The sequence below is a fragment of the Lepidochelys kempii genome, chromosome 6 (genome assembly GCF_965140265.1).
Source record: "Lepidochelys kempii isolate rLepKem1 chromosome 6, rLepKem1.hap2, whole genome shotgun sequence".
Taxonomy (NCBI): domain Eukaryota; kingdom Metazoa; phylum Chordata; order Testudines; family Cheloniidae; genus Lepidochelys; species Lepidochelys kempii.
Window position 1 is genome coordinate 124,767,326 of NC_133261.1, and position 27,996 is coordinate 124,795,321.

General features: G+C 43.5%; 1 protein-coding gene across 1 annotated transcript; it reads left to right on the forward strand.

The window, feature by feature from the left end:
- The first annotated feature begins 5,643 nt into the window (after positions 1 to 5,643).
- ATG14 (autophagy related 14) lies at positions 5,644 to 27,948 on the forward strand. The gene is made up of 10 exons (XM_073350055.1): positions 5,644 to 5,889; positions 14,916 to 14,978; positions 15,121 to 15,163; positions 15,572 to 15,653; positions 20,862 to 21,099; positions 23,107 to 23,336; positions 23,821 to 23,938; positions 24,956 to 25,046; positions 25,151 to 25,236; positions 26,439 to 27,948. The coding sequence occupies exons 1-10, from the start codon at positions 5,684 to 5,686 to the stop codon at positions 26,743 to 26,745; spliced, it is 1,464 nt and encodes a 487-aa protein (XP_073206156.1). The 5' UTR covers positions 5,644 to 5,683; the 3' UTR covers positions 26,746 to 27,948.
- The last annotated feature ends 48 nt before the right edge of the window (positions 27,949 to 27,996 follow it).

Genomic DNA, 27,996 nt, shown 5'->3' on the forward strand with positions numbered 1-27,996 from the left:
TTTAAAATACTGACTTTACCAGCTTACTTTAAATCATAGGAAAAATACAAACTTTATTAGGACTTTAAAAAAAAAAAAAAGTAGCTAGAGAATTAGTCGAGGCTTAGCCAGAGCGGAGATCCCACCACCATCCTCGGGACATTCGATAACTTCAACATCAAACGCGCATAGTCTGCTCAAGATCACTGCACCAGGCAGTGTGACCACAGCGGATGGCATTGCGCTGGTATTGGATAGTGAAGCTCCCAGATTTGGTTTAATCCTGCAAATCCACAAATCTGTGGCATGGGCCTGCAGTGGTATCAAGTCGGGCCAGGGGGCGCTCTCCTTTGTGTGTCGCTAGAGGCTCTAAGAGCACAGTCTGCTGAGTTGGTTTTGTCCATCCTGGCAACATGGCCAAAGAGCCTGCAACACTGCTTTTAAATTTAATGAGTGACTGAAGGAAGGCCCAATCTCTGCGAGACTGACATTTCACACACAGTCAAACGACCTTTTGCTCACGATTCAATAACTTCCCAAGTAGTTAATCTATTTTATGCCCCATTCTTTCCTCTTCTGTCACTGTTTTATTAAGTATTACTACTTTTTGTTTCAGGCAAATTTGCAAGTCTTGTCCCCATACAAACTGGCAACACTCATTCATGAGGAATGGTGAAGCAGCATTGTCAAAGTGTAAAAGACAATTCCCTTGTCTATATGTCAGAGGTAAATGCAATATAGCAATGCTCTCCTCAGGGCTTCAGAGACTGGAGTTTTATCAGTTTTTCATTTAACTGCAACTAGGATAAACCCCACCATCTCTAGTTGCAAAGAGAATAAAGCTTGTGCTGGTATTAGCTTTCACTCTACTGAGCCACTAGAGGTCACTGTTGAGTGCCTTCTTGTGAAATGAAGACAAGCACAACCCATTGCCAAGAAGCTTTCTCTACCCTTCCCTGTGTGAGTGTGTGTGTCCACTCCTTGTATCAGACAGCAGATGCAGTATATCAAGCCTCTGCCCATGATAAGATTTAACAATCGTGTCTGGGAGTTTTATCTCCCATTTCAACTTTGTCTATTTTGGATTGTGTCAAGTTGCCATACAGTCCAATACTATTTCTGAAGCCTTTCCTATCTCCTAGAGTCATGCATAGTTTGTTGTTGTTTTTTTCATCGCTAATGGAAAAATCATCTCATTCCTGATAACTTGATGAGATCTTTTTTCCATTCCCATTCTCTACTCTAGGAGCAATATTTGAATTGTGAATTTCTATACTTTAAATGTTCTCCAGTTTAACCTTAGCTTACAATTTCCTGGCTCTCTAATAATAACCTTTAAAACTCTTGGCCTGATTCTTGGTTACATTAAATCCAGTTTGTGAATTTCTGGTAGCTTTAAAGTAGTTGCAAATTAGTTTGCATTGGGAGAAGCATTCTGAGTTTGAAAGTGAAAAGCAGCCTCAGTCCTTGTCTATATTTAAAGTTTTATTCCAACAGTTATACCAGCAACACTTTCATATCTGTATAACTATCTACATGATGGTGTGTTCACTGCTTTAACTATGGCAGTATAGTTAAGGCAGCAAAACTTTAAGGTGTAGACAAGGTACCTCATAAATTAGAATTAGGCCTAATTGGTATGTTGTTTTCTTTAAGTTCTTGATATTGTCCAGCTTTTGTCTTTAAAAAAAATAAAAACTTAAGTTTGTCTTGGTTCTACCTATTTTGTTTTTATGAAGCAGTATACTAGTGTCCAGGTTCTGTTAGGGATTTGTAGCAATTCAACTGCTTTATTTTTCCCCTCCAAATGCCTTGTACACTGAACTTTATTTAAGCTCTGTCTTGGGGATGGTCTTTCTTTAATTCAGAGCGGATTATATTTTCTCTTTTTGGTTTAGTTCTTAGTCTTAATGTTTTGTGGAGGAGGAAATGTACATGGATTTTGACTGAGATTATTACTATGGATCACTATTTGCATGCTGGCTATGACCGTAGCTATGGGCGGGGAGTCGTGCAGTGTCATGTGAAATGGTAAAACTTTTTGTGGCCCTGACTTATGTCCTGTAACCGGAGCAAGGAAATATGCTTTCAAGAATGCCTATAAATAGTGCAACAAAATTGCAGGAAGAGGAGTCTGTCAGACTTTGTTTTGGAAAGGTCACTTGTGTTTGGGTAGTACTGAGTCACTTAACTGGAAAGATTGAGTTAAAGAACTTTAGAGTGATTCTAGATGAATGGCTGGTTTGGAATGGGGAAGCCCTGGTACCTCAAAACATACAGGGATGTAGAGATGAAATTGACAGGTTTCAGAGTAACAGCTGTGTTAGTCTGTATTCGCAAAAAGAAAAGGAGGACTTGTGGCACCTTAGAGACTAACCAATTTATTTGAGCATAAGCTTTCGTGAGCTACAGCTCACTTCATCAGATGCATACTGTGGAAAGCATAGAAGATCTTTTTATACACACAAAGCATGAAAAAAGCATGAGGATGTTCTGGATGCTGTCATGATACCATACAGTACTAGATCAGAAATAAGCCTAGTGCCCAGACATGCTCTGCATTGAGAAGTGTATACAACAGAGCTCACGGTGTCCTATTCTGGCCAGGCATGAATGATGCTGAAGATAAAGTATTAGTGTGAATTCTGCAATCAACTGAAGAACAGAATGGAGAACCACAACTGAAACCAAATGGGATTCCTGATCCAATGCTGGTGCAAATGCAAATCTGCTTGAACTAAATGGGGAAAGTCCAGTTAGTGGACAAGACAAAGGTGGTTCCATTTATTTAAAAAAAAAAATGAATACCGCATCATAAACAGTAGATTGCTTGCTTGTCATGGGATTTTAGATGAGCTGGTCCATAATTAATGACTGACTTATTTTGGCAATTTTATTATATCGGTACAAGTACACCACGTCAAGACTTTACTATGTACGGTCAAATGTGTTACTAGAAAAGTAGTACATATTTCCAACAGCTTGAAACAATAGAACTGTTGGATATAAGAGATCCATGCTGAGCACTAAGACATTTTGCAGTGTAGCAATAGTCTATTAGGGTCAGCAGTTTTTAGTGGCTTTGACCTAAGAGGAAAATACTTTTGCCAATTTCCAATGGGTATCTTGCACTAAAGACATGTAACCCTGCAATCATTGCAAAAGATCTATAAACTAGGAAACTGGAATTGGGATGACCAGATGTCCCAATTTTATAGGGACAGTCCTGATATTTGTGGCTTTGTCTTGTATAGGCACCAATTACCCCCACACACACCTCTGGTCCCGATTTTTCACACTCATCTGGTCATCCTAACTGGAATAGAGGACAAAAGTGCCTAATAGTTAACCCAGTTGTAAGTGCACGAGTTAGATTTCAATCCAATGGCTGGTACGCTTGATGATAAACTGTCTGCATCAAGTACATACAGCAGGGACAGAAGCCATATCAACAAAACTAAAGACATTGGCTGTGTTTTCTTGGGCTATCCAGAAAGTCGTTCCCGGTGCAAGTTATGCAAACTCACTCTGTCTCTTATTTTCCAGCAAATGCAGGCCTTCTTGTGGGGAATCCTAGGGGCCAAAAAAGGCTATTTTTGAAGGAGCTCTTTTGACAAGCAGCTGTGTGATCAGAAAGTTAGGAAGGATAGGTTTATTTACACTATATTTTTCAAATAAAAAGGGGATCCTGTTGTACTTGTAAATGTGGTGGTATTGATCTGTCAGGGGCCAGAGAAATAACTTTTTGTAAGCCTGAGCTATGTTGTGAGTAGGGTTAAGAAATAAAGACCAACTTGTAAGCAGCACTCCTGTGGGTTCTACCTTTATTAAAGGGGCAGTTCCAGAGGCCTAGGGCAGATAGAGTGGTCCTCTTAGTTTTCCCACCCCCAACCTTTGTAACTGGTCATCTTATTTTTAATAAGGAGGTGAGTGTGTGCAACGCAGCAAGGGTGCCTCTGCTACTCCACTTCAAAGAGAATGGAGTATGAAAATCATAAAAGTTTATTTAAGGACTCTCCCCTACACTGCCTTAAGCTACACAGTCATATACTAAACTCCTGGGTATAAAACAAGAGAAGTCTGTTACAGGAAAGGATGGGAGGCTACCTAACTTGCAGAACAGTAAACACAGGGCTTCTGTTTTCATGGAGGAGGTGAGGGCATTCTCCAGTTGGTGTGGATACAGATATCTTACACCACTGTTGCCAACCCCACTGTCTTTCAGTGAGTCCCACCATTCAACAACCAGGACATTTCAAAAAAACAAATTAGTTTCTCTTTGTCTACCACTGGCACAGCTGTGGGTGTTCATGTTTTCAAGCAAGTCTCCCACAACCAGCATGGCTAACCTGTTCTGTTTCTGAAGGAAACAGATTCTCTGTGTAATCAGAGGCTGGCAGGAGCTGGGGCAGCGATCACCAGAGGTGGCCATACCCAACAGGGCTTTGTCTCCATGCAGGGATCTGGCTTGGCTTAGGCATGTTGTTGCCTAAGCTGCCCCTAGTCAGCCAAGCCTGAGTCCTAACCCATGTGCCCTACAGCCCCCTTTCTCCATCCCCCCTCCCTTCCCTTATGGGGCCCTCTGCTCCAACAATCCTGCCCCACAGGCTCTCTGCCCTCAATTTATTCCTCCCTCAAGCTTGCCGCACCCACCCCTCGCCCTGCCTGCCCCACTCACCCCTCCCCCACTGCTTGCCCCACTCTCACTCCCCCTCCCCCACTGCTTGCCCCACTCTCACTCCCCCTCCCCCACTGCTTGCCCACTTCCCCTCTCCGTTCCCTCTGCCTGCCTGATTCCTTCTCCCTGTTCCCCCCACCTGCTTGCCCCACTCTCACTCCTCCTCCCCGACTGCTTGCCCTACTCTCCCCTCTCACTCACTCCCCCTCCCCCACTGCTTGCCCCACTCACCCCCCCGCCTGCTTGCCCCACTCTCCCCTCCCTCCCCCTCTCACTCCCCCTCCCCCACTGCTTGTCCTACTCTCCCCTCCCTGCCCCACTCTCCCCCTGCCTGCTTGCCCTACTCCCCCCCTGCCTGCCTGCCTCCCTCCCCCTCTCACTCCCCCTCCCCCACTGCTTGCCCTACTCCCCCCCTCTCTGCCTCCCTCCCCCTCTCACTCCCCCTCCCCCACTGCTTGCCCTACTCCCCCCCTCCCCGCCCTACTCCCCCCCTCCCCCACTGCTTGCCCCACTCCCGCTGCCTGCTTGTCCTACTCTCCCCTCCCTGCCCCACTCTCCCCCTGCCTGCCTCCCTCCCCCTCTCACTCCCCCTCCCCCACTGCTTGCCCTACTCTCCCCTCCCTGCCCTACTCCCCCCCTCCCCCACTGCTTGCCCCACTCCCGCTGCCTGCTTGTCCTACTCTCCCCTCCCTGCCCCACTCTCCCCCTGCCTGCCTCCCTCCCCCTCTCACTCCCCCTCCCCCACTGCTTGCCCTACTCTCCCCTCCCTGCCCTACTCCCCCCCTCCCCCACTGCTTGCCCCACTCCCGCTGCCTGCTTGCCCTACTCTCCCCTCCCTGTCTCCCACCCCCACTGCTTGTCCCACTCACCCCCCCCGCCTGCTCGCCCTACTCACCCCTCTCGCTCTCCCTCCCCCTCTCACTCCCTCCCCCTCCCCTCGCCCCGCCTCCGGCCCCGCCCCCTTTTCCCAGCATGCCCGCGGTTGAAAACAAAGTCCCACGTGAGCGGCGGCGCGGCGGGCCCGTCATGGCGTCTCCCAGCGGCTGCTGGCCGCAGCCGGGCTGGCGGGGGCCCGGGGCCGCGGCGGGGGCGCTGGGCGAGGAGGACGCCGAGGGGCTCTACGTGGCGGTGGAGCGGTGCCCGCTGTGCAACACCACCCGCCGCCGCCTCACCTGCGCCAAGTGCGTCCGCGGCGGGGACTTCGTCTTCTTCGACGGGCGCGACTCCGAGAGGTAGCGGCGGGATCGGGGGGCCGGGGGTCCTGAGCTCTCGCCGGGGCGATGGACGGGGAGGGGTCCTGAGCTCCCACCCCCCCTCCGGGCCCGGGAGATAGGGGGGGTCCTGAGCTCCCACCCCCCCTCCGGGCCCAGGAGATGGGGGGGGGTGTCCTGAGCTCCCACCCCCCCTCCGGGCCCAGGAGATGGGGGGGGGGGTGTCCTGAGCTCCCACCCCCCCTCCGGGCCCAGGAGATGGGGGGGGGGTCCTGAGCTCCCACCCCCCCTCCGGGCCCGGGAGATGGGGGGGGGGGTCCTGAGCTCCCAACCCCCCCTCCGGGCCCGGGAGATGGGGGGGGGGTCCTGAGCTCCCACCCCCCCTCCGGGCCCGGGAGATGGGCAGGCGGGGGGGGGGGTCCTGAGCTCCCAACCCCCCCTCCGGGCCCGGGAGATGGGGGGGGGGGGTCCTGAGCTCCCAACCCCCCCTTCGGGCCCGGGAGATGGGCAGGCGGGGGGGGGGGTCCTGAGCTCCCAACCCCCCCTCCAGGCCCGGGAGATGGGGAGGCGGGGGGGCGGTCCTGAGCTCCCACCCCCCCCTCCGGGCCCGGGAGATGGGCAGGCGGGGGGGGGGGGGGGTCCTGAGTCTCCCTTCCCAGCCAGGGACGATGGGCAGGCGGGGGGTCTGATCTCCCTCCTGGTCAATAGACAGGGTTGGACGGCATTGAGCTGCTCCTCACCCAGCTGGAAAGATTGGGGGGTCTGGGGGCTCTTCAGCTTCCACGCCAGCTGGGATCTTGAGCTTCCTTCCCCCAACCAGGAGATTGGGGGGGGGGGTGTAGTGGGAGGGATTGCCAGGAGATGGGGCTGTGTCAGGGGTCTTGCGTTCCCTTCTTCCGCCTGCTGGGGAGATTGTGAAAGGTGTGTCAACACATGCATCCGATAACAAATGACATGACATACCACTGCATAACTAAGACAAATGGAAATATATTTTAAAATATTCAGAGGGGGAAACAAAAGTGTAGTGGCCTATTTAAAATGCACATATGTATGGATTTTCAAAATTCTACAGTAAACTCCTAAAATCAGACACCTTGTTTTGATTGAAAACCTTATATTTATTCCTTTCCATAGAAACAGTTCTGACCTTACATGTTTTAAAATTGTCCGAATATTATATTGTTCACTTAATAAAAAATTCAGACCCAATAGTTCTTTCCTGCTAAGAGCTGGATGGATGGGAAGGTTATTTGAATAAGTATTAAGGCTGCAAACAATGTTCTGGTTTAACTATGCACTTCCATAATATATTTTCAACTATTGAGGCATCTTACCTGCTGCAAGATGACCATCTGAGATTCCCGATAAATAGTCTGCACAGCACTGTCTGTCTCTGGACCTTACTTTGAAGTGCCATCTTCCTCATTCATCTTTGGCCACAATTGTCCCAATTTTTGGCTTATATGTTCTTACCATATTTATAGTCCTTTAGCTGAGGCATCATTAGCAGCTGCTGTGTGTGATTTCTTGAACTATTTTGGGAAGGTCAGGAACAGGTTTGTATGCTTGGGTCTTTACTTTTGGCTGAAAGATACCAAGTACATTTGGTTTAAGACTGGTCAAGGAAATTAGCATCTCTTCTTAGCCAACTGATCTTGAAATCACATTCATGTCACCGCTTGCCACTTCACTCAGGATGTTTTACTGACTTTTTAAGTATAAAAAATGTTCTGTAGATATTGACTCACGCAGATTTGTACTAGTGCATAATCATATGCTGGACCTTTCTTGTAGCTAAAAGTGACCATTTCTCCAATATAACTTAAATGTAGAAAGTCCATTTATGGCCTGGTCTGCAAACTGATCCACTTAATGGAACCTATATGCCACTATATTATAGTCATAATGAATTCTGTGGGGTATGTGTGGGTACAGGAAGCCCCATGTTAACCATATTGCAGGACTGGGGCTTTAGTCTGATCTCTGCTCTTATTAGTGTCATAGAACTACAAATTGACTATATTTTAGCCTTCCCAAAATAAATGGAAACTAACATTTGCTTAAGGCTGTGTTAGGGGTTACCCACAGCTTCTGTGATCATCTCATTTTGATAGTCTGGAACTTAAATGGGCATTTGGGGGCTTCTGTCCTTTTTCTAGCATCAAGAGTTTGACCAAGACCAGGAAACTCAGCTGCAGCCTTTAGTACAGAGTGATTGCTGTCCTTCCATAATTGCTACGGCTTGAGAGGTTTATCGGATACCAGTCTCTTTGGAAGTGGCTATGAAAAAACAAAGGTGTGGGCGCCCTTTTGGATGTTCCAGAGCCAATGCTTTGATGAAAAGCCCAGCTGTCCTTTCCATTCCCATGTGATATGATGGGTGCTGAGATTTCTGTCATAATGCTCTCTCTGGATCTTACTTGGAAGTTCCATCTTCCTTATTCATCTTTGGTGAGAAAGAGGCTTATAAATTTGAGCTATGTCCTTCCAACTGCTGGAAGTGAGGAGGAGTTTTGTCTCCTCTCTCGCTGCCTTCTGTTTGCATCAGTAGAGAGGTCTCCACTCCTCTACTCCTCTAGCAGCCTCTGTTTTGGGGGCTGTCTTCCCCTCTGAATACCCCCAGTTTCTGTGTCTGTGGCTGCTTGTAGCTTTACCAGGCACCAGCATGACTCTTGAGTTTCACTGCTGTGCACAAGGTTCTGAGTGGCAGCTGTCCTTTAGATAAATCCAGTCTGTTTACACAAACACTGAGTTCACAATCCAGTATTGTGTAGCCATAGGCCACAATACAACAGCTTCTTTTTAATCCACTACCTAGAATTAATGTGAATTCATCTCTGTAGCAGGAGACTGAATAGTATGAACGTAACTTAATAATTCTTGTGTTTCTTGTCATTCTTTTTTATTGTAAGATTAGCAGGACACCATCAACTGCAAAAAATCACTTTTCTGTCTGAAAAGTTGTACCTACTGTTGTTACAAGTAACACCTAAGGTGACTAACTGAAATCTTCTAGAAAAGTAGTCTTTATTTTAGTTTCCGAAATTGAGAGCATTTTGTGGATCGTTTCTTTCATTGTTTCCTCTTTTCAGTTTTTGCTGTTTGTGTGAGTCTTTCACACAGCAATGGGATGAGGAGAGAAGGATTTCTAAAAATGTGATCACCATAAATTGGCAGATACACTCCGGAGCAGTGCAGTCATTGGAAGTACTTTTAACTTGGTTTTTTTTAATTGACTAGATTTCAAGTTGTGTCCCTTTTTTAGCGTGACCAGATGTCCCAATTTTATCATGACAGTCCCAATACTTGGAGCTTTTTTTCTATAGGCGCCTGTTGCCCCCCACCTCCTGTTCTGATCTTTCACACTTGCTATCTGGTCACCATAGCCTTTATTATTATTAGTTATTAATTTATCTGTATGGCAGTAGTGCCTAGATTAGTTTAGTGCCAGCAATTTGTTCACTGCCATACAAGACACACAGCTGGCCCTTGCCTTGATCCTCCTATCAGTCCTATGCATGACCTGGGTAATTCAACTTCAAGATTACCCATGTAACGAGAGAGAGAGAGAGAGAGAGAGAGAGAGGAGAAGTGTACCTCATACGAGATCCAGACCTGCTTTTAGTGAAGTTGGTGACACTTATTCTTTTCAACTGGAGTAGGATTGGTCCCACTGTTTGTACTGATTAAACACATCAGTGCGGGATTTTGGGGGGGGGAAGGGCTGGAGGGGTAGAAGTTAAAAATAAATGTATCACTATTCATTCCAGACTGGAATTTTTATTATTAGTTTTCTTGTACTCTAGAGTATTTAGCATTATAAGCTATTAGTCACTTTTCATATTCCAGCACTGAGCTTCATATCATTTTTAGACTGCTTAGTGCTGGAGAATATTATACACTAATTGTTTAAACTATAATAGGATTGAAGTTGTTCATATGTCTGGCAAAAATTACATATAATGGTAGCTCACACTGGAAGATAATGCTTATCCTTGATAGGAACTGTCATACCTAATTTTGAGTGTGAGACTAAAGCTCTGTTTAGGTTAATTACTAAAGTGCAATTATAATTAAGACTGATGTGTCCGGAAGTCCTCCAGTAATATAAACACCAACATCCTTCTTTCCATTATTCATATAGGGCATCTTGGCATGTTTGAAATCCATGCCAACATCCTTACATTTGAGCATGGATGATTAATTTTTCTGGAAGTTAACCAGACCTGTCAATCAGAAAACTTTGCAATGCTGTTTCCACATGACAAACGCCACAGCCAAGCATTAACTTGGGTGTCTTAAGCAAGTACACTTTCTGTAAGTCCTGGTTTATGGTAAAGGCTATGTTTTAGTCACGGGTATGTTTAGTAAAAGTCCTGGACAGATCACAGACAGTAAACAAAAATTCACGGCCTGTGACCTGTCCATCACCTCTACTATATACAAGTACGCCTGCAGGTGGAGGCAGCACCAGAGCTGAGAGGGAGGGACATGTCACTGCTTTCGGGGAGCCTCCCAAGGTAAGCGCCAATCAGAGCCCACACCCTCACACCCTCGCCCAAACCCCTAGCCCTGAGCCCCCTCCCACACGCCCCCAAATTCCTGCTGGGGTGGCCCGAGACTGCCCCAGCAGGGGCCAGTGCGACTGGCCCAGGGGCTGCTCAAGCTCCTCAGGCAGCCCCCTGGCCAGCCGCACCGGCCGCTGCAGAAATCACGGAGGTCCTGGGAAGTCTCAGAATCCATGACCTCCGTGACAAACTCACTGCCTTATTTATGGTGACATACAGTGCATGTTTGGAATTAATGAGTGTTTGTCAAGTGCTGTCCCTGTGGGTGCTCCACTCCAGGTGACGGTGTGTCCCAGCGCCGTTGTTCGGAGATCTTGCGTAGCAGTGCCTGGTCCGGACGCACGCGCTCTGTTCCATGGTTAGAAGGAGGAAACTCAAGTAGATGGGCAATTCTTCCATCCTGGTCTGGCAGTCAATATTCAACTGGACTTGTATTCAAAATACTGTTCCTTGCATCAGTTGACAAGTCAAGCAACTGACTGTTGTTTTGGAAACTGAATGATCATTGCTTTCTGGCAAAAGAGACCTTTCATTTTACACTATTTGACACCATTACTATTTGCCAGCCTAGAATGCTTGTTTGCCAGTTTGTCAAATAATCTATCTTTACCTGACTTGGAAAGAATAAGGGCAATGTTTGTTTGTTTTTTTAAAAAAAATTCTCTTATGACAGTGATGCTGCAGGTATTCATTTGCTATTTCCTGGAAACTTACAGGCTCTGGTCGAAAATACAAAAACTGAAATGTAATGAAAATTTGCAATTACATTTTTGACTGGGACAAAAAAAGCTTTTTCCTTTTCTCACATTAAATATGGACTTGGTAGGTATAGTCTTCCTCCAGGATGCATGCAACAAGAGGAGAGTACATTTCCCAGGAGTTGAGGTAAAGGTAAAGAACTAAATTTTGTCCACCTCAGAAGTTAGTGGTATAATTAAGGAATTCAGTAAGTGTAAAAAGTATATTAATTATTTATTTAATACTTTAGGCCCCAATCCTGTAAACCTGCACATCCTTAACTTTACACATTTCAGTGGGACTACTTGCACACACAAAGTTAAGTATATATGTGTGTGCATATAGGATCAGGGCCTGTCATAGCTGTGGGTGCCAATCAGGGTCAGAGTGTTATTGTGCTAGGCACCATACAAATACAAACAAAAATATCTTCCTTGCCCTGAAGAAAAGTGACATGAAGAGGGATACAATCAGATGTACACAATATTCATAAAATGTGTAGGTTTTTAGTATAACAAATGGATACAATGACAGCTATCTCTATCAATTCCCACTTTTGTCATTGCTGTTGAGCACTTACCAATTAATAAGTAAAAACAACAAAGAGTCCTTGTGGCACCTTAGAGACTAACAAATTTATTTGGGCCTATGCTTTCGTGGGCTAGAACCCACTTCATCAGATGCGTGGAGTGGAAAATACAGGAGCAGGTATAAATACATGAAAAGATGTGAGTTGCCTTACCAAGTGTGAGGTCAGTGATCTTTTCCAGTTGTTTCTTTCTAATGATTGCTGACGCTAGAGAAATAATTCAGAGGAACTTATACTTAGAGAGACGTGTCTGTTGGTACTTGAAGCTAGAGAAACCTTCATTTGCTTATAGATTTGGTGTACAACTTTATATATTCTACATCGTCTCAGTTATATGTAATAGGAATATCTATAACTGTTCATTCAAAGTTACACTTGTTTCCTTTTAAACTAAAATGGTGTGTGTGTTATATATTTTAATATATATTAAAATTAGGAACTTTGTGTTTTGAAGAAACCTGCTAAATAAATCTGTGTGAGCTCCTTGACACTACTGATGGAGTGTGTGTGGTAGTCTACAATTTTTGCTGCCTTACATTTTGTTCATTCCCCTCCTATTTTTAGTTCCCCTCTGAAGTAAGTTCCAAATACATAACAATTTGTCTTCATTTTCCTGAAAGTGAAACACATGATGCTTGCAATTAGTTTTGTCAGATTTCCAGCACTGTTTTCCTTTTTTCCATCACCTGTTAATTTAGTTATAAAAATACAGAATTGCCATAAGCCCTCTATGCATGATTGCTGGGCAGTGTGTCCTTGGGCAAAGTTACATTTGGTTATAGCCAAAAGTCAGAGTTACAGTAAGCCTGTATATTTCTCCAGGGTAAACATAAATCTAGTCCAATGCCCCTTGTGTAATTTTTCATGATCTCTAGTAGATTGGGAATGTTCCGAAAGGATGAATGTGCTGAGTTTTGCAGGTTGAATGCCAGTTATACCACATTCCTCAAACTCATGATCTGCCTCTAGCTTCCGTAGCACTCCTGTATTTTTCTTAGAGAATAACACATATTTGTTTGACTAAAAATATTTCTGGTGCCATTTTACTGTGTGAGTCTGTCAGCAGGAATGCTGAATAAACTCTGTCTAAACCCACAGTTACACTATATCCGTGAGCTCTCAACTCTCAGCATTTTAAAGAAAGCCTTACACCGTTCCATTGTCTCAAATCAAATCCACGTCGTCAGGCAAAGAGACATCCGAACATTCGAACCTGTGAAGGATTAACTTGCCCTTGGTCTTTGATCCTTTGGGTGCTTAGCCTACATTTAGATCAGGGCAGCACTGTGAAGCGTAGTTGAGGTTTGTCACAGGCTTGGAAACCTGACTACAATACTGGAAACAGTAACCATGATTTTTTTTTTTCAACTCTCAAACTAATAAAAAGTTGCTGGTAAGGAGACCACTGCTTTTCTACTATAAATCCATGGCTCCCAAACTGTGGTCTGTGGGCCACAGAAAGCTGGCTGGATGCATGGTACTGGCTCCTCCATTTGTTCCAAGAATCCTCTGCAGGTGTCCAGATTCTTCAGTGTAAAGACGAGCAAGAAGGCCTCTCGAGCCAGCTGGCTGTGAGAGGGTGGCATCTTAGTCTTCTGATTGGGGATAGGGCTATGGAGGGGCAGGAGGGGAAACAAGGAACCTCCCTCAGATCTTGATACTTCAGTAAGAATGAAAGTGCCAGCCACCAGCAGGAGAAGAATATCTAAGGGAGAAAGGAATGAGGCAATCAGGTATAGTATATCAGGAGGAGGCTGGACATGGCGTCCAGAGGAGAAAGGAGCTAAGTGACGGGGTGAGAGAAGGAGAGGAGGCCGAGGCAAGTGATAAGCTTGCTTTAAAGACAATAAACTACACCAAGAGTTTAGTAATATTACTTTTCCCTGCATGTGTTAGCTGAAGTTGCCAGAGGAATGTAATACCATCATGAGTGGGAGGGAAGGAGCGGGGGCCTGGGCCACATATATCTATTAAGAGGATGTCCTTGCAGTGCAAAAGTTTGACTCCCTAAAATAAATGAGTGGGGAGGGAGGGGAATGTGGGACTTTGAATAAGGTGGAAAAATTGCAGTTCTGCACCTTCCTGATGAAAACTTTTGATCCTCTATGGAATTATCTTTGGATTGGAATGTTAGCGTATGGCGCCCAGTTGAGATGTGGGGCAGGATGGGTACAATGCCAAAGCAGATACCTGGGAATAAGTCCAGTATCTGCACACGGACAGAATACTAGAGAGTAACCCTCCTAGTTATTTCTCTTGCTACTCCCCTGTTAACTGTTGGTTCTGTGTCTTCACGGTTGTTGTAGGCATAAGGTATGAACATTTGCTTTTCAAATATAGCCTTTTAATATCAGAATAGACTTGCTTAACTAATTCACTAAAGCTGTATGAAATGGTACGCTTTAAGTTCAGAATTTCAGAAAGACTTTTTGAGTTCCATTTATATCTTAAATGACTGGAGAGTTTTTGAAATTTGTATGCCTTTTTTGTTTTTGTTTTGTTTTGTTTTTAAACAAAACTTATTGCTGAGTTGTAAACCTTTGAGAATAGTTGTAATTAAGGATAATGCTGACAGGGCTTGATGGAAAACTAGCAGATGTTTCTGCAGTGTATGGGTTCTGTTATATTACAGTGTGTCCTAGGATATGTAGATATGTCTACACTGCAATCACTGGGTGTGACTGCAGCTCGTGTAGACCTACCCAAGCAAGCTTTAACCTAGCTAGCTGGCATACTGAAGCACTTGCTTCAGAGCGGGTTGTAAAATCCTGTCCGGAAACCTGGGTAATAATGTGGGCTAGCCCTGCAAGAAATTACCCAGAGTTCCAGGCGAGCTAGTACAATCCATGCTGAAGCACATGCTGCTGCAGCTTCGCTGCTGCAGTACCCTGGCTAGTCAGATTAAACCTAGCTCCGGTATGTCTACACAAGCTGCAGTTGCATCTCATGATTGCAGAGTAGACCTACTCTTCGAATTCTGTAAGGTTTCACATGAGCCATGACTTCCTGAGATTAAGACAAACAATGGGGATTTAGATGCTTTTAAACTTCAGGGCTCTTTTATTAATGTTTCAGATACTTTGCATTATCTCATTGTATAAAATACTTTGTTCGTAACATCAATAAACATATAATCTATTCTCTTGCAGGTTTTTAGACAAGAAAGAGAGGTTAAAGCATCTCAAAACCAAACAGAGTGAATTCCAAAACCAGTAAGTTATACTTTAGTTCTTGGTAGTGTTGTCATTGGTTGATTACAACAATTTTAGATAAAACATTCTCTCTAACCTCTTGTATTTGTCACATGTAATCCTGATTGTCAGCTAATCTTCAGTTATGATCTTTTTCCCGTAGTGTTTTAAAGGCTATGGAAGGGAAAAGGATAACTGATCAGCTGGTGAGTTATTTGAAGTCTTCATAGTTTTCAAACTCTTTGTATTCCTAGATCTTTCAGATTATTGTTTCATTTTAACTTGGAGATGGTGTACTGTCTGCCTGAAAAACATGATCCCAGCAAAACTTAAATTGATTTTGGAGGCACAGAATTTTCAAAGCTACCAGTATTCATCATTTCTGGTTATGTATTTAGTCAGTATCCCTTTGATTTTGCCTGACTTCACTGTAGGAAGCTTCTGTTTGCTTACGGCGTTCTTCTGTATAGAGATGAGACTATTTGAAATTCTTGGGATCTGACTTTGTTAAAAATATCCCAGTACTTCTGAGTTATAGCTGTCGGTGTTGTTAATTTCGAGTTGATGGATTAAATTTCGTTTTTGTCATGCAATCACTGCATGTTCTTTTTCAGAGATGGAAAATAATGTCTTGCAAGATGAGGATTGAGCAGCTGAAACAAACCATTTGCAAAGAGAATGATGAAATGACAAGAAGTAAGTAGTGTCTCTGTATCTGCCAATTGTAATACCTGTATTGCTTTGAAGAGAGAGCATCAACCCATGTAATATTGAGTTTTAGCTTAAAAGAAAAAAGTGCATTGCCAAACCCTCCCCTCTTAAACCTGATGTATGATCTTATTTGGGAGATAAATACAGGAAGGTCTATTGGAAGTGGAGATAGTGAGTGATCTTTGTTAATCACTTTTAAGTTTGGGTTTTAATTAAAGTAGATATGTATTATTCAGCTGAGTAGATGTTAAAATCCTTCTGGGACAGCTTGAATGGAGTAAATGTTTAGCAACCTATTCCGTCTTTCAGCTGTATCTCCAAGAATGACTGATTCCAGAGCTTGGTACTCCTGACGATTGCCACTTTGATAAAGAGTATCAAACAGCTCATGAGCTGCTCTAAATTTCATGTAGTTCTCAGTGAACGTTAGCCCACATCAGGTGCCTGATTTGGAGGCAAATCCTGAAGTTCTTACTTGGGTGGCACGCCTCTCACTGGAGTCAAAGGGGATTTTGCCAGAGTAAAAGCTGTGCTTTAGCCTTCTGTGTCTTTCATTTTAATGATTTTACATAGATGGGAGATTTGCAGTGTTTCAGGAGACAGCGTGAAACGCTGTTTACATTTGAGTGCTCAGCTCAGTTTTAGTCTGCTCGAGGCTTCTCTAAATGTCTAGCTCAGAGATTGTGCTCAGAATTAAAAAAACGTATTCGCATAGTCACTGCTGTACTAACATACTCTCATTTGCATAGTCACCCCTACGTTAGTAACTTGAAACCTATTCTTGCACGCAGATCCCAGAGGATCTCATTCAGGGGGCTATTAATGAAATCTAGCACCTATCTTGGAATCCCTCCCAGATGGAAGAGAGTCCTCACAGCCTCTTTAGGAATTTGAAGTAGTTTTGACCTTGGAACATGAAATTCTTCAAGTTTTCAGAAATGAACATTAATTTTCAGAGATGCTGAGCATCTGTCTCTCCCGTTGACAGTGATAGACTGGGGTGATCAGCCCCTCTGAAAATCAGGCCCTAAGCTTTTAAAATATCTGCGGGGACCGGAGGTCAGGATGGCAAGTGTCCTGGGAGGCTCAAATACCTGACACGTGTTCTATGGGACAGTTACTAGTGTGACTGTGTTTACATTGGTCAGGCAGGGTAAACATGGGACGTCATGCTAGTCTGACATAATCTGGGGGACACTTTTTAATGATTGTATAAACCTGGCTCAGGAGGTGTCCGATATTTGCTAATAGCCGTTGTGGATAGGCCGTGTGTCATTGTGGGTAATCTCATCACACCATCTGCTCCATAAACTTATCAAGCTCAGTCAGATACTCCCCTTAAGTCATTATTGCTGGTAATTTTAACAACTTTTGAACTTGTTTCAACGTTGGAATGGTACATCCCCCTCCTTCTCTCTTTCACATGCCACTATTGGCTCTAGTGGTGCAAGACAAAGGCAGAACCTGTAACAGGCAAATAGCTCTCAAAATGCAGTGCACGTATGTAAAAGTGGAATTTTTTCTCCATCTGTGTGGTTTTCTTTAATTATTTAAAAGGTATGTTTGAGAGGTCGGGTCTAAATTGTTATTAGAGGTTGTGTTGATGGCATGAGAATGTTTGGAGGGAACTGTCTGATTGGTGGTGAATCCAGATTTTCTGCGCTGCTGGAGCAAAAAGTCCGTTTTCCCACAGTTCAGTCAAAAGTCCATTTTTCACCATTTTGTAAAGCTGAAAGCACTCCAGGCTGGATGTGAAAGTGAAGATTAATTCCATAGTTTCCACAAATTGGACTCATTGCTTGTTTTGTGCTCTGATTTTCTGTAGGTCAGCCGTTCGAATGGTCTGTTCCGATATTTTCTTGATGATCTTTCTAACACACAGAGTTTTTTAAATAATACGAGGCAGCTAATTTCAGTAGTAAACACCATAGGGAGTCTGTCCCTTTTCACACAGAATTATCACTCCAGGATCTTCTGTGCTTCACAAGCAACATAAATGATAATAAAATGTCAGGACTCAGTCCTGACCAAACAACTATCTTGCGCCAGGATAGCATTCCCCAAGAAACCTAAGAAATGTCTCCAAAATTATTCAAATTACTAAAAAATGAAACCTGGTTGATGATGTTGCTAATGAGACCATAGACAATGAAATTCATTGTCATCTGAGGGCTATTGTTTAAATTAGCTTGCTAAAGGAAAAGCCTTTAATATTTAAGACATGTCTGAGAAGCCTCTTCTTTAAAGATCTTGATAATCATCACTAAGTCTCCATCACCATATGTTTGTGAAAGCTCTTTTCTGCAGTGAATTATTTTGTTAACAGGTGTTCATGAAACCAAGTTTCTGAGGCTTGGTGTGTCTGATTCACACGCTGAATACAGGCAGCTATAGTAATTGAGGATGCTAGCATGTTATAGTTTGTTTGACAGTATAAGGTATTGTTCAGTGCTATCCTTTGCAGTAATAAAAGGCTTGTTGTGTTGGGATCCACATGCCCTGAGCGAGCATACGCCCTGTGACAAGTCAAAGAATAGGTACCAATGCAAAGATGGATGGCACAAACTCTAAACAAAGATGTGATTCACACTCATTTTGCAAAAAGAACAGGAGTGCTTGTGGCACCTTACAGACTAACAAATTTATTAGAGCATAAGCTTTCGTGAGCTACAGCCCACTTCATCGGATGCATAGAATGGAACATATAGTAAGATATATATACACACACACACATACAGATAAGTTGGAAGTTACCATACAAACTGTGAGAGGCTAATTAGTTAAGATGAGCTATTATAAGCAGGAGAAAAAAAACTTTTGTAGTGATAATCAAGATGGCCCATATAGACAGTTGACAAGAAGATGTGAGGATACTTAACTTAGGGAAATAGATTAAATATGTGTAATGACCCAGCCACTCCCAGTCTCTATTCAAACCCAAGTTAATGGTATCTAGTTTGCATATTAATTCAAGCTCAGCAGTTTCTCGTTGGTGTCTATTTTTGAAGCTTTTCTGTTGCAAAATTGCCACCCTTAAATCTTTTACTGAGTGGCCAGAGTGGCTGAAGTGTTCTCCTTCCGGTTTTTGAATGTTATGATTCCTGATGTCAGATTTGTGTCCATTTATTCTTTTGCATAGAGACTGCGTCATGCTAATTTCTACATTTAATCTACATAAGTAGAAGTGTTTATACCAGCTAGTTAGTTAAATTGGGAGAGCATGACATTCCTGCTCAAAGTCCAGAAAATATTTGGACAGAAGGTATAGAAGAAGCTCAGTGTCAATTTCAATCTGTTGTTTATAGACATTCAGAAAAGTTGTACCACTGACAGGTTGTACCACTTAGCAGGGGGGAACTGTTAAAGAATTTGAAAAATAAGCTGTCAGTATCTGGTTTTCTATAAATATCAGGAAGGGATGACGGGTTGGATCACAGAAACCCCCTGGGAACTGCCACCTGATGTGCCAAGTCTACGTCTGCCCCTGAGTTCCTGCCCTGGCAGCTTAAGACTTCGGTGCCCTGCCTGGTTTGAGCCAGACCCGCTAGCCTGCTGCAAACCCAGACCCAGGTCTGAACCACGTCCCCAAACAACTCTAGGCTTAACTGAAAGCAGCTTACAGAAGTGTTCCTGTCCTTGACACTCAGGTGCCCAACTCCCAATGGGATCCAAACCCTGAATAAATCCGTTTTACCCTGTATGAACCTTATACAGGGTACACTCATAAATTGTTCGCCCTCTATAACACTGATAGAGAGAGATGCACAGCTGTTTGTGTCCCTGTCCCCCCGTCCCCCCCAGGTATTAATACATACTCTGGGTTAATTAATAAGTAAAAAGTGATTTTATTAAATACAGAAAGTAGGATTTAAGTGGTTCCAAGTAGTAACCGACAAAGCAAAGTGAATTACCAAGCAAAATAAAATAAAACATGCAAGTCTATGTCTAATCAAACTGAATACAGATAAAAACCTCACCAGTTCCAGTAAGCTCTCTTTTACAGACTGATCTCCTTCTAGTCTGGGTCCAGCAAGCACTCACACCCCCTGTAGTTACTGTCCTTTGTTCCAGTTTCTTTCAGGTATCCTTGGGGGTGGAGAGGCTATCTCCTTAGCCAGCTGAAGACAAAATGGAGGGGGTCCCCCCCCCGTGCTTAAATAAACTTTGTCTTGTGGGTGGAGACCCCCTCTGCTCTCCTATGCAAAGTCCAGCTCCAGGATGGAGTTCTGGAGTCACCTGGGCAAGTCATATGTCCATGCATGACTCACGGTTTTTACAGGCAGAAGCCATTGCCCACATGGTATCTTGAATGTCTCCAGAAAGACTTCTTATGTGGAATGGAGTATTTCAAGATACATTGTTCCTTAAGTGCTTCTTGATTGGGCACTTAACTTTGTGAATTCCTTTCTCCAGGAACTGACCAAATGCTCTACTAAGGTTATTTAGAAATCAAGGCAGTACACGGCCAATATTCATAACTTCGAATACAAAAATGATACGTGCGTACAAATAGGATTAATAGATTCAGTAGATCATAACCTTTACATAAATATGTTACATGGCATATGTAGCATAGAACATATTCCAGTTATGTCATATATATTCATAAGCATATTTCCATAAAGCCTTATGGGGGGCACCGTCACAGGATCCCCTTGCCCCTGTGTATTCTGGGGGGTTTGGGGACATTGGATGGTGTAGACCAGTGCTCTAAGGTAACACCAAGCACACACATTCTCATGTGCTTGGCTGGCTGGTTCTTGCTCACATGCCCAAGGTCTAACTGATCATCATATGTAGGCCCAGGAAGGAATTTTCCCCCCAGCTGAGATTGGCAGTGACTTTAGGAATTTTTCTCCTTCCTCTGCAGCATGGAGCATGGGTCACTTGCTGGGATTATCTGGGTGTATCTCACTTAATTCCTTGCAGGATCTGCAGACACTGGTGCACCTCAGTCCCTCCTATTCTTTGCCTGTGACAAATAATAGTTCAGTCTCGGAAGGGCTATAATATTTTGGTGTAATTTCGGTTAGTGTACTGTTGCTGGGTGGTGTTGGTGGCCTGTGATCTACAGGAAGTCAGACAAGATGATTGGGTGGCACCTTCTGGCCTTAAACTCTATGACTCGCCCTCCATGTGAGCTACATTACATCATTCATTTTCCAAGGATAACACCTGCTGTTATTCTCATAGGCTCAGAGGGGCTTCTCAGAATTAAAGATGAGAACCAGAAGCTTTACCGCAGGGCTCAGAGGCATCAGGAGAAGAAAGAGAAGATCCAGAGACATAACCGCAAGCTCGGAGACCTGGTGGAGAAAAAGAATTACGATTTGAGAAGCCAACACGAACACTTGGCAAATCTTCGACGGTCACATATCCTGGAGCTAACGTCTGTCATTTTTCCCATTGAGGAAGTGAAGACTGGCATGAGGTATGGAATACAGAAATTTTTTTTGGGACAGAAAACTGAACACGAGTTGATAGATTTGCTTTCTAAGTATTTGTCTGTATCTTGTGGCATAATCAAGCAAACTGGCATACTGGGGACTGTGACCGGGGTCCTAGGGGGGAGCCAGCTGTGGTCACTCAATTAGGGTGAACTGCAGAGAAATGGGGTAGACAATCCCCATAAAGCTAGTGAATATTCCGATACCTAGATTTACCAAGCCAGCATAAAACAGCTTCATTACCTCACTGGCTACTCAGAAGTCCAGACAACACAGTTCCCTTAAAAAGAAAAGGAGTACTTGTGGCACCTTAGAGACTAACCAATTTATTTGAGCATGAGCTTTCGTGAGCTACAGCTCACTTCATCGGATGCATCCGATGAAGTGAGCTGTAGCTCACGAAAGCTCATGCTCAAATAAATTGGTTAGTCTCTAAGGTGCCACAAGTACTCCTTTTCTTTTTGCGAATACAGACTAACACGGCTGTTACTCTGAAACCAGTTCCCTTAAAGTGATCCAGCCTCAGGCCTCCATCCAGGTACCCATGTCAAATTTGATGAAAATTTCTGTAAATCTTATTTCATCATATAAAAGAAAAGGTTCCACCAATCCCAAAGGATCGGACACGTCACCTCCCCGGTTAATGAATGTTTCAGATCTTACCCAAATACACGCTACTGCCAATTCCTATTAACTAAACTAAAATTTATTAAAAAACAAAAGAGAGAGAATCTGGTTAAAAGATCAATATACAGACAGACATGAGTTCAGTTCACTGAGGTGCAGATTCATAGCAGAGATGGTGAGCTTCGTAGTTGCAAAAAGTTCCTTTAGCATTCAGTTCATAGGTCATAGTCCAATGTCCAAATCTCATATTCAGGGCGTATCAGCACAACTGGGACCTCAGTCTTGCGACTCAAACTTCCCCCGATGAAGTCTAAGCAGATCTGAGATGACAGAATCAGGACCCAAGGATCTTTTATACAATTTCAAGTCTTTTTTGACAAGTTGGAATTCCTCAGGGAACAAAAGTTAATTAGGTCCGTCACCGGTACTTAGCTATACGAATTAACATAAGACCATTTGCTCGTTCCTCCACCATTCACAGTACATTTCAAAGAGAGATGAATACTGAGATATCCCGTGTTTACAATTCATTTACATGATAGGATGTTCTTTTGACCTCTGAATTATCAGAATACAGCATAGACTGGGGACTGTTGATTACATTGTCCATCCTACTCATACATATGTAAATATACAAAAACACAAACATTATCTCCCCACATGTCTTTTGAGGGTTATTTATTTTGCAGGATGTTTAACCCTTTCTAGCCATGCGTCACAGGGACATAAATAGTAAGTGGATTGTACACTTAATTTTAACACTGTTTTCTAACATTACATTCTAAACCTTTCTTTTCCAAAACAACTTATTATATATTTCAGTACTTGTCCAGTTATGAACCTTTTGCCCCTTAGTAAGAAGTCATCATGTAGGCCCCAATTCAGCAAGGTATTTAAGCATGTGCCCAAAGGACATGAATAGTTCCACTGAAATCAGTGAGAGGACTCATGTAGTTGGTCCGGCATGTATTTAAGTGACATGCTGAACTAGAGTCGTGGGCTGGGCTGGGGAATCCCCTGTACAGCCTTTGCAAAGCTAGCCGCTTCAAGTTCACATATTCACCCAAAGAGTTTGACTGCGTTTGTTACAGTGGATACATTGAACAAAATACGGAAAGTTGAAACTATGTAAAAGGAAACTTTATAGACCCATCAAATAAAACATATACTGGAAGATTTAAATAAACAAAAAACTGGGACTGTTGATCAGAAGATGCAAAGAACAGTTATCCTGGGAGCAGAGATTTTTGCAGGTTATTGTTTCAGGAATTTTGCTGTCCTTTATATGTGATTAAATGGCTGCCAAACCCATTGCCTGTATTAAAGAGCTCTAAAAACCCTGGGTAACAATGTGTTTTTTTCAGAGACCCTGCAGATGTTTCTTCTGAGAGTGACAATGCCATGACCTCTAGCACTGTGAGCAAGCTTGCAGAAGCCAGGAGAACTACGTATCTCTCTGGGAGATGGGTGTGTGATGACCACAATGGGGACACCAGCATCAGCATTGCAGGGCCTTGGATAAGTCTTCCTAATAATGGAGACTATTCAGCTTATTACAACTGGGTGGAAGAGAAAAAAACTACACAAGGACCAGGTAAGAAGCAAAGTTTTATTGACTTTCTCCGTGATCTGGCTCAGTCTGTAGAACTGTAAGTTGTGCGGCCAGCAGAAGGCACTTCAGGACTGAGACCTCCCCAGATGGTTTTGTGCAGCTTTGTAGCTGCAAATGAGCCATTTCACCATAGTCCTAAGGAGATGAAGGATTGCTCATCAAGGGATCAAATCTTTGTAATTCTCTTCTGGTGGGGAGACGCTAGTGAGATATATAATACAGAAGTGTAGTAGAAGAAAAACAATGTCAGTTGTTGTTAACATGGTTTACATGCTGTAAAGCAAATGTAACAAATATTCCAAGAATTACTGTTTTCTACTAACTTCTCCCAGCCTTGTTGTGACTGAGTATTGGATTCCCAAGGTTCTGAATATTGATAAATGATGCTGTCTTGGGTCTGTTTCATTAACAGATCAACCTGGATATGATTAAAGCCATAATGGAATGATTTCTTTATTTCTTTTAGATATGGAGCATAATAATCCTGCCTATACCATCAGTGCTGCATTGTGCTATGCAACTCAACTCGTTAACATTTTGTCTCATATACTTGATGTAAATCTTCCCAAGAAGTTGTGTAACAGGCAAGTGGTTCCACATTTTTAAGAAGCTGAATGACAGACCAATTTTGAGCTGACTTTAGTTCGCTCTTGTTCTGTGAGCATAACCTACAAGAAGCTGTTACCTGGGCTGGCTGGTTTGTAATGGCTTTACGTTTTTGTGCAACTTACTTGTCTTTGGGAGGGCAAATAGGGGCTTGAAGTCCAGTTAATATGTTTTTGAGAGCCCAGAGTTTTCAGCATAGGTCAGATTTGTTGTTTTTCACTGCAAACATTCAGTGACCTCAATTTAGGAACGCAGTATGACCTAGGATTAATAGAGCGCCTCTCATCCTAAAGGAACCCACAGAGCTTCAGTTCTGTGGCCCAGTTCGACAACTTAGTCATGTGACACAGTACTAGTCATGTTGAGAAAGGGCTGAAGTGTGGAGCTCTATAATACGCACTGGGCCACTACAGTGCAGCCATCTCTGGGGTGAGGAGCCAAACCAGTGGGAAGCACTGTGCAAACTCCAAATTTTTTCAGAAGTGCCATTGAGTCTTTAACGTCTGTGCAGAGCAGATGGGCTCCATATCCACCAGGCTGTATGGAGCTCAGTTTATCTACCTAGGTTGGGGATGGCTCTGTCAACCCTGCAGAGGTCTGAACCAAAAGCTACAGAGACTTTTTCAGTATTTAAAGCTAGAAGTTTAGACTGCTAAGAGAAACTCTCTGGCCCTAATGGCCTTTCTGTGCTCCTAACTTACTTCTATTGAAGCTAATGGCATTATTCATGGGAATAAGATGGGCAGAATCTGGCCCCAAATGGGTGTTGTCTGGTAAAAATTAGTGAGCTTGCAAGGTGAGGATATGTGTTCTCACAAATGCTCTAGACACTGGTGCTATGATGGATTTAAACAAATGTTTAACATGGGGGTGTTTATCTGTAAGCATATGGTGATAAGCCAACAGAGTGCTCTGAAATAAAGATCAAGTTACTGGCTCAAGACAGTATCAACAGCTTTTCTCTGTGTGTGTGTTTGTGTTTCTTTTTTTAACAGCGAGTTCTGTAGCGAGAACCTCAGCAGGCGGAAGTTTACTCGGGCAGTGAAGAAGCTGAATGCCAATATCCTTTATCTTTGTTTTTCTCAGGTCTGGTGAATACATATTTAGATTCTTTGAACATATTTTAAAATAACTGAAGTTATAAGGATCCTCCAGTAACTACTATTTTTCCTCTTTCTCCATTTTTCTAGCATGTAAATTTAGATTTATTGCATCCACTACATACACTCAGGAACCTGATGTACCTGGTCAGTCCAGACACTGAAAACTTGGGCAGGTAAATAGATGGAACGTTTGTGTCTTGTCTCCATAATGTAGAATTTATTTTTAAATTCTAAAGGTTTAACTTATCGTCATGGTTAGTATCGCTATGAGGGGCTGATCCTGCTTCACTGCAGCTGTGGAAGGTGCTGACCCAGCAAACCAGAGGGGTTCCTTTGTGGCAATCAAGATGGTTCCAGTGTGGAAATGGGGGAGGATAGCATTTGGGGACCTGTATGTCAGAGAATTCTGTCCATCTTTTAAAAAAGATGTTGTAGAATTGGAGAGAGTGCAGAAAAGAGCGAAAAAATTATCTGAAGGCTTTAGAAAATGCCTTACAATGAGAGACATAAAGAGATCAATCTGTTTAGCTTATCAAAAAAAAAAAGATCAAGAGGTGTAACCTTGCTGATGAGCCATGTGGGAGTCAACATGCTTCCACATGATGATGGAATTTGTATTTTTTTTTTTTTCAGTTTGGGTTTCTAAAAATCCAGGAAATTTATATTTAAAAGAAACTACATTAAAAGAACATTAAGGTTGTGAAGACTTAAAATTTGGAAATGCCAGGGTTAAGGGTACCTGTGCTGTTCGATGCCCTGTGCACACCAGGAAGGAGATAGGAGTTAGAGGGCCATTCCTGGTCTTCTCAGGTCAAGATGGGGGCAGAAAATCAACCCATGCATCTTGCGTGGCATCACGGAACAATACAATCAGACTGAGCAAATACATTTACAAGTACGGGCTCCTGAGTTCCACCTATGTGTTTGTCCTGGATCTTGTACATGGTGGAGATCTACAGTGGGTAATTTCATATTGGACACATCCTAGTATATTTAATTTTATACTGAGCTAGCTTTAAAAATTAAAAAACCAGCAGTTCTGTAGCAGTCAGAGATTTCCACCATCATGGCTGTCAGTGAATAATTTCTCTGCGGCTTTTTTAATATTTCAAAGTCCAAAGCAGAGCACTGTTAGAAATTCCTCCCTCTTGGTTGCTCTGTAGACCAAAACTTCAATATCACTCACCATTTCCTCAGCATATGCTGTCATCACTGAGTATTTCTCTCAGCCAACTAATAGAGACATGGTAACCACGTAATATAGCTGATTTACACTCTTACTTTGCCTTCATCTGCTTCCCAATGTACCCAAGGTGTAGTTTCTCTGCTGTTTTCCACTGTGGGGGCTGATGGGATTGTGTCGATGTGTTCACAGGTCTGGGCCATTTGAAATAAGTGCTGATCTCGAAGACTCCATGGAGTTTGTGGATCCCGGTGCTGCTGGTGAAACGGATGAGAGTGGAGACGAGCACGTCAGCGATGAAGAGACTGACCTAGGGACGGACTGGGAGAATCTGCCAAGCCCTAGATTTTGCGACATCCCCTCTCAGCCGGTAGAGATGTTACAGAGTCAGAGCACGCAGGCCTCCCCGCCGATCGCCAGCAGCAGTGCAGGTGGAATGATCTCTTCTGCTGCAGCCTCCGTGACGTCCTGGTTCAAGGCATACACTGGACACCGTTAATGAGCACGTGGGAAGGATCATAGGCCTTGCGGAAGGAATCCCTCCCCCGCCAATGCTGTAGTAACCCTTACATGTTGAGTTAAGTAGTGCCTGGAATGCAAGAGGTCAGACTTTAATTTTGTAAACCGGAAGAACCTTTTTATTTACTCAAGATGACTGTGACGGTGACGTTTTGTAAATTAGCTAGACCTACGCTTCTGACTTATTCCATAAGGGCACTTGCTGTCTCTGAATTCTGTCTGCATTGTTGAATAGTGAAGAAAAAGGGCCCTGCAGTAGTGTCCAGATTTTTACTTCCTGGAGGAGGAAGTTTGGAATACTCGGATCAGGGGCAAGGATGGGGAGAAAGCTGCTAATAATTCAGACTGGACAGTGGTGCAAACACACACGATTCACATTTGGTTAAACTCCCTACAGAGTTTTGTTCGTGTGTGTTTAGCTCTGGGTCACATAATGCATAGAAAACTTACAGCACAACTGTACATTTCGAAATCATTGTTTGTTCATTCAGGATATGAACATTTTTAATGTGGTTTTTCATCTTTGTTGCCATATTTTTAAGAGAAAGCAGCATGGATGGTGACTTACGACGCTGATTGCTTTTTTAAAAATGGGGTTCTGGGTTACGCTCTTGGGGTAGAAAACTGGTTCATTTCATGCTGTTTTCATGAGCAGGTTGCCTAAAAGTTTCATGTTGTCCTGTTCAAAGCACCCTGGGTTTTTACTATTAACACCCCCGCACCAAAGAAACACTGGACGTTCTCTTAACTGGACCCACATTCGCCAATACAGAAGGATGACATTGCTGCAATAATATCCATCCATTACATCTCTATGGTCTCCGTTTTCACTTCAAGCGAGTTTAATGAAGTTGTGTGTTCTCCACACTACATGCATTTGAAAAGCTGTTTTATTTTGTGTTTATAGTGGGGGGGAGGGTTTCTTGCTCACTAAATACTGAGAAGTCCATTTCACTGCAGAAATGCTCATGGCGCAGTCAGCCTGTCTGAAAAACCCCGGAAGATGTGGTGCGGGCAGACGCTTTCATTAGCAAGCGCCCCCCTGCAGCCTCCTGCCTTGCAGATGCGTATTACTTTGCTTACAAATGTTTTTCTCAGTGAGGCTTCAGAAACACGTGATTTACATTTTATCCAGCTGAGCTGATTTTACTTCATCATGGGGTAAATGGCATAAACACATGTCCCCCTCCCACTCCCCTCAAATACAAGATCTCAGCCATTCTACCTTATT

What these genes read in the sequence shown, in the direction of transcription:
- ATG14 (XM_073350055.1), top strand. Translation starts at nt 5,684, where the DNA reads ATGGCGTCTCCCAGCGGCTGCTGGCCGCAGCCGGGCTGGCGGGGGCCC. An exon ending in CAGAGTGAATTCCAAAACCA is followed by an intron (nt 14,979 to 15,120) that starts GTAAGTTATACT and finishes TTTTTCCCGTAG; the next exon opens with TGTTTTAAAGGCTATGGAAG. An exon ending in AAAAACTACACAAGGACCAG is followed by an intron (nt 23,337 to 23,820) that starts GTAAGAAGCAAA and finishes TATTTCTTTTAG; the next exon opens with ATATGGAGCATAATAATCCT.